The sequence below is a fragment of the Limulus polyphemus genome, unplaced genomic scaffold, assembly GCF_000517525.1.
Source record: "Limulus polyphemus unplaced genomic scaffold, Limulus_polyphemus-2.1.2 Scaffold1373, whole genome shotgun sequence".
Classification (NCBI taxonomy): Eukaryota; Metazoa; Arthropoda; class Merostomata; order Xiphosura; family Limulidae; genus Limulus; species Limulus polyphemus.
The window spans coordinates 97,972-107,427 of NW_013666983.1; the positions used below are offsets into that span (position 1 = coordinate 97,972).

The 9,456-nt window shown below is 35.9% G+C and overlaps 1 protein-coding gene across 1 annotated transcript in view; it reads left to right on the top strand.

Annotated features, from left to right (window-relative positions):
* Positions 1-9,456, top strand: part of LOC106463307 (tubulin alpha chain-like) — an 18,497-nt gene that overhangs the window by 2,291 nt on the left and 6,750 nt on the right. The window contains exons 2-3 of the mRNA XM_013923324.2: positions 6,841-7,063; positions 8,653-8,954. Coding sequence (XP_013778778.1) covers positions 6,841-7,063; positions 8,653-8,954 — 525 coding nt within the window. The remainder of the gene's footprint in view (positions 1-6,840; positions 7,064-8,652; positions 8,955-9,456) is intronic.

Sequence of the window (9,456 nt, forward strand, 5' to 3'; positions counted from 1 at the left end):
GTTTCGTCGGAACGAAGTTACGGAAAGTTAATTAACAAACGGAGACGTAACAATATATTTTGATACATCACACATTAGCAGCTTACCAAATGCCTTAAAAAGGTTAGGATTTGTATAACAGCAACATGAGATACTATACTTGAAAATCCTATCACTTTTATAATTAAACTTGAAATAAGTAGACAACAATCTTTCAGTTCATGACAGCGTGAGTTAAGGGTTAGATTTTCTAAGACTTCGTGATAAACTTTCTGATCGTGCTCTTATACACGTACGTGTAAAATACGTAATTTGAGTTTGTTTAACAGCGTAACAAGATATGGCTTTCATTTTCAATACTGTTACGACAGCGGAAGTCACGTGACGCTGCTGGCGCATTTCTCGAATGATCGTGAATTTCCTAGTGCGTTCGGGACGCCCCCTTTTATAGTATATAAGCCTGGCAGATAAAGCCTGCGGGAGGATTGATTGAAGAGATGCAGATAGATTGAAGATAGAGATAATTGAGTCAAGTGAACAGTAGGCACCGTAAGTAAAGTGTGTGAATCACTGTGATATAGCGTGTGTTATAAAGGTTGTTAACGTTTAAAGTGACTGTGGAAATTCTGTGTATCACAAAGTTGTATTGAGAAAGAATAAACTAGTTCTAATTAAGAAAGGACTTGTATCGCTGAAGTTCTTTGGAAAGAATTTATACCGGCAAATAAATCGTACATAACATACAATTGAACAGCTTTCAAATATAATAGCCCGTAATTCAGAATCATATAACACGTTGATAATGTATTGTTACGTATCTGCTTGTTTGTTAATTTTATGATATTTAAATTTCTTTATATTCTGTAAATATAGGCAGAAAAAGTTTCCATAACAATTCAAATAAAATATTTATATATCTGACTTCTTTGTTACTTTTAATTTTATTTGTACACAGCGACTTCAGTGTTCTGTAGTTAGTAGACATATTGTGTTTTAGAAATACATATAGGCTTAGCTTTTGACTCGTTATTTTCTAAGGATTTTAGGTAGATACTTTACAAGCAAGAAATGAAGAATGCTTTGTCTTAATGAATCACAAGTCTAGATTCGAGAAGGAATTATTCTGAAGGAGAGAAAATTTATGTTGAGCGGGATGGTAGTGGCGCCATTAAAATTTCAGTTGTTTCCAGATGTATCGTTTACTATAACGTTCAGATGATTAATTAAGCCGTGTTTTGTGTATATTGTACACATAATTCAAGACAATGAGTTGTTTTTACACGAATATTTAATGGTGGTGAGTCATTCACCTGTGTGCTTTTGATGACTCATACTTTCAAACAGATCAATTATTACACGTGCAAGTTACTAGCCGAGACCACGTGATCCTGCATATAGCTACTTGGGAGAACCCTTCATGCAGTCCACATGTGGGAAAACAATCGATATTGTCCTCTGTATATGATGAAATTGAAAGCTTGCATGCTTGGTTTACTAAGCTCGTAGGGTGGAGACGTTATGACGTATGCGGGGTTAAGTGAAGGATGTTAAGGTTTAAACGCCGGAAACCGGCGAAGCGTTAGAAATCACCAGGCCTAAAATTTATCATGAAAATCACACAGATTTTTTTTCTCTCATCAATTTATCCATTCCAAATAAGAAGTGTAGTAAAAATAGCGTTTGAGATTTATCTTTTATCTCCCACAAATGTTACTGGCCAACGCCTTGCGTTCAATACCGGGACTCGTATAAATAACGTTTCAAAGAATCTCTTTCATCTCTCATTGACACTCTATTCCAACAGACGAGTTATGACACTGAACGAGAGTTCTCTTGTGAGAGACAAAATATAAATCTGAAATACTTGTTTTTACACATTGAAATCCGAAATGGACAAATTAAAAGGAATGTGGAAATATATATATATATATGCAATTTACGTTATTTTAGGTTTATAAGTGTGTTTACTTCTTAAGTTTAAACTCATGAGTCTGGCAATTTGAATGTTGACCAGTCATCTTAACCAAATGACAAAATACTGTGGGAATAAAAAATTTCATCATGCTTCTATTAGGGGTACCGGAAAGTGATGTCGTTTTTGTTACCTTAAATTCAAACGTTTCTACAGAGTCGGCATAGTTCACTTTGAGTTATTGAAATCGAATCAGAATATAACTACAGATCTTTATTGTCAACAGTTGGACTGTTTGCATCAGGCTCTCGTTGAAAAACGTCCAGCACTGATCAACAGAAAAGGGGTCATTCTGTAGCATGACAATGTGAGACCTTTTCTACATGAATGCCTCAGAACAATATCAGAGATTTTGATTGGGAAGTCCTGCCTCACCCTCCATACTCTCCTGACATTGCCTCTTCAGATTACCATTTATTCAGATCTATGCATCAGTTTCTCAGCGATAACATTTTCAGAAATATTGATGACATCAAAACTGCTTTTGCAGAAATCTTTGTATCAAAGGAAGCTTTCTTCTATCAACGGCCCGGCATGGCCAGGTAGTTAGGGAGCTCGACTCGCAATCTGCGGGTCTCGGGTTTGAACCCCCGTCCCACCAAACATGCTCGCCCTTTCAGCCGTGGGGGCGTTACAGTGTGACGGTAAATCCCACTATTCGATGGTAAAAGAGTTGGCGGTGGGTGGTGATGACTAGCTGCCTTTCCTCTAGTCTTAAACTGCTAAATTAGGGACGGCTAGCGTAGATAGGCCTCGTGTAGCTTTGCGCGAAATTCAAAACAAACAAACAAACGTTATATCAACGAGGAATTGGAAGATGGCACATTGTCATTAACAAAAATGAAGATCATGTAACTGATTGAAAAGTAAATACCCACCTTTAAAAAGATATTTTACTTCATAAGGTAAAAAAACAAACAAACGACATTACTTTCCAGTACCCTTAATATGTATGACAAGCCTGTCGTTTATCAGTCTTACTCATAATGTACTTCAGACGTTCTTACACAAACCTTTTTCGTATGATAATTTAGATAATACAACTACCTTTTATCCTGTGTTCAACTACATGAAAAACAAAGGCGTGTCCTCAGTTTCGGCCATAATTAATCAACAAAATATGTTTCATTTAATGTATGAACACTTTATTATCCACAAATATGTAGCAAAAGATCAAATGACTGATTTAAGTTTGTAAGTTTTAATTTGAAAGCATATTTGTAAACAAAAGTTTTAGAAAATATTTCCACACTTTTTATTTATTTATTATAATGACGCAATTTGTGAATGGTTTATTTCATCCATTTTTATAGCTCCATTGTTTCGCTAAAGGTTCCCCGGTGGGTCCTCTCTAAGTTTATGGATGCAGATCGCTAAAATACGAGGTACGATTCCTCGCGGTGGACAGAGTGCAGAGAGCTCATTGTGTAGGTTTGAGTTAAGACAAATAAGAATAAAGCTTCGTCTGTAGGCTGTTAACCTCCAACTGTAGCTTAGGGATGGGATCAATTTGTTAAAAAGAGCTCTTCTAATACTTAGGGGGCACCACTGTTTGTATGAAATTATACGTACAAACGTGCTATTTCAGAACATCGGGTGTTTTGTGTAAGAACATATGATTATATTTCCACAGTAGGAAGTTTTTATCATGAAAAACCACGTTTCTTGTTCGTACGTTTGCACATTACTGTAGGGATGGAACGGTAACTGTAAAATATGTGTTCATTTTACAGGAACATTCTTAACGTTTCCTTTCCACATTTGTAGTCAAGAACTGAAAGAAAATAATAGCAAAAAAAAACTATTTGGGTGTATTTTAAGTCAATTCCTCTTCTATGCTGCATTGTATTAAACAGCAACCGAATCCATAAAAACAGTTTTGAAAACATTGAAGAACGTGGAAAATGCACGATGTCATCGTGAGAACGCTTCATGGTTGATGTCACGTGCACCATCGAGCCCGTATTATACGTGTTTCGAAACAAAGGAAGGTAGGTAGGCGGACACGCTGAAATGACCACGTGAAAATAATTGCTTCTGCTGGCGGAAAACAATTGTCGTCTGCTGCGCCGTTGCTGCTTCAAACTAACGAAAATTGCCTCCAACAAAAAACGAAGATAGGGCGTTGGCCAGCTATGCTACACTCTACGTTCACACAGCGTAACGGAAAAGTCAGACTTGTCAATTTTTTGTTTGTTTTTTTCTTTTTGGTACGATTTGACAACCGGTTAGCTCAGATTTGAAATCGTATAATCTTACATAATAAATAAATATATCGATGCAATATGTATTTTCATATAAAAAACAAGTTCTTCCTCAGATCGTCCGCCGTGGGTCAGCGGTAAGTCTGTGGGCTTCTAATGCTAAAAACGGTTTCGATACCGTGGTGGGCACAGAAAAGATAGTTTATTGTATAGTTTTGTGCTTAATTATAAACAAACTTTCTCAGATATGTAATTTATTTGCTTCTTAAAAAATAAAACAAACATTAAAAGCTTTTTTAACCTTAGTCCACAGTTTACAGTAAAATATACCTGTGTTACAAATGTTTTTTTTTGTTTTACATCAGCCACATTTAGTGTGTATGGAATTCACCTAGAAAATTACACATTATTTGTTCAAGAGTTGCACTGAACACGCGTATAACTCGTGAATGATGATAGTCAAACAAACGTGGTTGGTTAACCTTGACAGTAATAGGTTCATAAGACATATTAAGCCCTTCTCTATAACCATAACAAATTGCTTGTCAGAAATTTAAACTTAGAAACTCTGCACATACCTGCCTTCGCCCGCCTCTGGGAGGAGGACTGAAAAAGCACCGCTACAGTAAGTCAGCTGACTGTTAGCTGGGATTATATCATAACAATTAAACATTATCATTGAGCGCGTGCTCTGAGTGAGAATCCGGAGATTTGTGATCTACAGCCCATTGCTGATGAAACGCGCTCCGAACGTTGGAACCTTGAATGATGTTCAAACCCCATTATTCGGTCAGACAAGACTAGCGCAAGCCAGAGTTGACGGTGGGTGCTGTTGATTAATTGCCTTCCCTCTTGTCTATCAATTTCAAATGAAGGACGGCTATGCGTAAGCAGATAACCCTCATATAGCTTTACATGAAAACTCTGAAATAAACCAATCATATCAACAGTTAGGTTAGAAAAAAAACAACAAAGAGGGCATCGTATTCTCCCAAATTATATATTTTTTATAATAACGAGTCAAATTAGTATACTACGTGCTATAAAGTTGGTTCATTTGCATCCAATATTAGTGTAACTAGTTTATGCATAAGCCAATGTCTAAAAATAGAATTATCTAAATAATTAATTTTTATTAAAACCAAATGGCCTTAGTTATACAGAAACTACACACGGTAAACTGTCATAGCTTGATTGGCTCTGCGAAAGTGTTTGGATGAGAATACAAAAGAACCTTATCAAAATGTTAAAAATAGCGAAATATGGAGAGAATAATAAAACTCAGGGTTTTCACCAACCAGCCCAACCATTCATACACATAATCGTGAAATATTTGAATCTTAATCACAATCCTCGTCGACTTGTTCTTGAAATACTCTTGTAGGTTGAGTTTTACACAATTAAAACATCAAGTAGAAACAGAACGTGAATTGAAAGTGATGATCATTCCACCAGGGAGAGCCAAGGGTTAAATCTACGTATAACAATTGCTTATATAGTTGAAATATCCTGGATAATTTGCTATAGCTTACACTGTACTAGTTTAAAAATGTTATTAAGTGTAAATCGGTTACGCGTTCATCACTTTTTTTGCCATTTGCTGATTACCCACTTCCCCCTCGAGAGGTCACTCCATTGTTTGTAAACTTCCTTGATAAAATGATACGTACTGTAACGCACCCCACACTTTACCAGGAACTGGTCATACACATGTCGCTGTCACTCGAAATAATAAAAAACAGTCCAATGATAAAAAATAACTTTCTTTGTCTGTTTCATAATTTTCGAAGCTACATAAAAGGATAATTGCACACAGCAACATCCACCGCCAACCTTTGAGATACTATTGTACCTAATAATAAGATTTGATTGTCACTCTTATACTGAACCTACGCCCCCAAAATGTGGTTTTTATGGCAGTGAGATGCAATCCATGAACCCTCAAATTCATAGCTCGAGCACAATAACCAATAGACCATATCCTGCCGTATAAAAAAGAAAACGCTTATGCGTTAAAAAGTTGTGGAATTCTTTGTTGTTTAACGTTGGTGCAACCGAACCTTTTTTTCTAAAGAATAGTTTGATTTGAATTAAGTTTCTTTTGCAGCTTGCAGGTGAGTTTACTTATTAATCGATCGTTTACTAACACTAATTGTACAAGTAGCAAAGTGTCAGCTTTCATAACAAAAATGAGCTTAAATCTCTTAGTCCATAACATGATAAATACTCTAACATAAAATGAAAATACTCATTGAAAATATGAATAACTATTTTTCCCGAAATAAATTATGAGGAATTACAATAGGTAACAAAAAAAAAGGAACAGACAACATTGTTAATTATATACATAATAATATAACAATTGTTGTAATAATTGTTATTGTGTGGATGATTTATGCTGTGAAACATGATTAAAATCAATGATATTTATCAAAAGCCGATAGTATTAGGCCTATTGTATTTTTAAACACAACTTTCTTTATACGTTTTCTTAGTTTGTATGAGAAGAAGAATATATATAATAGCATTTCAATCACATCGTGTCTGCCTTATCTTTACATATATACATACAAAAAAACGTTCGTCATAAACGACAAAATAATTAGATTGATACAGGTCGTACACTGGTGCTTTACTGCGTTTAACCTGAGTAATAGATGGCGGTGGTGTTTTTTTTTTTTCTAGCGAGAGTGTATTAGTATCCACGTTGGCCAGGCTGGAGTTCAAATTGGCAATGCATGCTGGGAACTATACTGCTTGGAGCACGGAATCCAGCCCGATGGACAGATGCCTAGTGACAAAACCATTGGTGGCGGTGATGACTCCTTCAATACATTCTTTTCAGAGACTGGAGCTGGTAAACATGTTCCTCGAGCTGTGTTTGTGGACTTGGAACCAACAGTAGTAGGTAAGTAAAATTTTATCTGGTAAACATGTGCATCAAGCCTTGTTTGTAGACGTGGAACCAACAGTAACAGGTAAATCTAATTTTATCTGGTAAATATGTGCACCAAGTCTTGTTTGTATGTTTGTTCCACGTCTACAAACAAGACTCGGTGCACATATTTACCAGATAAAATTAGATTTACCTGTTACTGTTGGTTCCACGTCGTAGCAGATACGTCCAATACTCATTGTGCTATCACATTGAAGTTCGAGGAGTCATGTATCTGGGTTCGGAATAAATATGAGGTTGTCATTTACTCTCTTATTTTTATTTTGCTGTATAGAGTCCGAAGCTACAGATTCATTCCATTACCTCATTCATGCTCCTTAACAAATATGTAATGGCCATATTTGTTTTCTCTTAATTGAATTGTTACCGCGTGTTATATTTCTGTTTTGTGAACCCTTAACTACGTGGAGACAACAGTAACAGCTTAGTTTAATACTACAGTAGTGTGCATTAAAGCATCATTGATGCTGAAGATATAATAGTATTGCATATAATCGTCACAAACTTCTGTCAAAGCAAACATTTATTTCTCAAGTACAAGGTATTAGATAGTTATTACTTGTAGGTAAGCATTACCATAAGGGTTTAACTACAATTTGCAGGAACCATGTTTCAGGTCATATGTTGCCCTTGAAACTATTTCCTCTGTCGTAGATCGTACTCAGTCTGATGGCTGTGATTACACACAATTGCTCAACACCGCAATTTCTATTGTAACAAGTTCCTGAGAAGGATTATCTATTGAATTGTACTTTGGATTCCAGGACTGCACCTAAGCAGATTAAAGCCACAAAACCTATTGAAGCTACAATGGAGGATTTAGTTCTCTTGGTTGAATGATATTGTGGTGATTTCCAGTTTCTTCGGCCATATTTGGTGGAAACAGCAACTGTGTTCAAGGTATGGCTGGAAGCTTATAAACATCGAGCTTGTAATCCGTTTCCCATTTTTGGTCTTGGTTTATTGACTTATTAATCTCGAAGAAACATACAGCTTCATCACTACGGCTTTTTAAGATGGAGGGTTCTTTTTCGTAACTGTAGCCTTCACTTTGTGGATGAGGACGTTGCTTCAATGGAGAACAATAAACATTCCTTTCCTCAAAGCGTTATGTCCTTTGGTTCTACATCGTTTAACAAGCTCACTGTACGAATATTTCTCCCAGGACAAACTTTTTTATATCAATCGAATCATAAGTCTCCTCATAGCAATATTCTCGAACGGTCAGGACTTTGTTGTGAAACAAATATATAGGTGCTATACATGACACCAGTTGCACCACATCCCGCACTTGTAGCGTTACGCCACTGTATTAATATTGTCAAATAGTTCTTATGAACTGCCATTAACCCACTATTTTTATTGGACAGGTTAACTACTTTATGTTAATTATACGTAAACCGTGATACATTATTTCAGTTTGTAAGTAAGTCTTTGTATTTTATGCTCTGTGATTAGGAAATATTTTTTGTTGTTTAATTTGTGTATGCTTCAGATTAAAGTTTTAAAAAATGCTGATATAATTTATTTGTGCTCTCCAGACGAAGTGAGGACTGGAACGTATCGTCAGCTGTTTCATCCAGAGCAGCTAATCACAGGCAAAGAAGATGCCGCTAACAATTATGCCCGAGGTCACTACACTATCGGCAAGGAACTCATTGACCTTGTGCTGGACAGGATCCGCAGGCTCGCCGACATGTGCACTGGTCTGCAAGGTTTCCTTATTTTCCATAGCTTTGGAGGAGGTACTGGATCTGGTTTTACCTCACTACTGACGGAAAGGCTCTCCGTGGACTATGGCAAGAAGTCCAAACTTGAATTTGCTATCTATCCAGCCCCTCAGGCGAGTTGCTTACAAGCTTCAATGAATAAATTAGCATCGTACATCCATCAAAGTGCATTTCGTATGCTAGTGATGTAAATAAACGTTTCTGGTTTGATTAATAGATGAGAAAGCGAATAGTTACTTATTATACTTTAATTTCTAACAGTTGTTCTCCATTATACGATACTGAAATATATAACGTGCAGTAATGCCACAAAATTATGATCAGTGATATCATCAGACCAACTATTTTTTCCGTGAGTATGTATAATAAGTCACAACTAGGAGAGACATGCAAAACATATGAGGTCAAATTAGTATCTTTATTGTAATATTAATTCTTTAAATATAAGATTTCTAGAATAATACAAAAGATTTATAATCGCAGACACAGAAATCTATAAAGTCAACTTGTCTTAGACCTTACATTAGTTAAGCCTTTATTAAGTACGGCCTGTATTCGATAAAGAGATAAATTAATACTGTAACTTGTGTACATTTTGCTTTAGTTTAGTTAGGG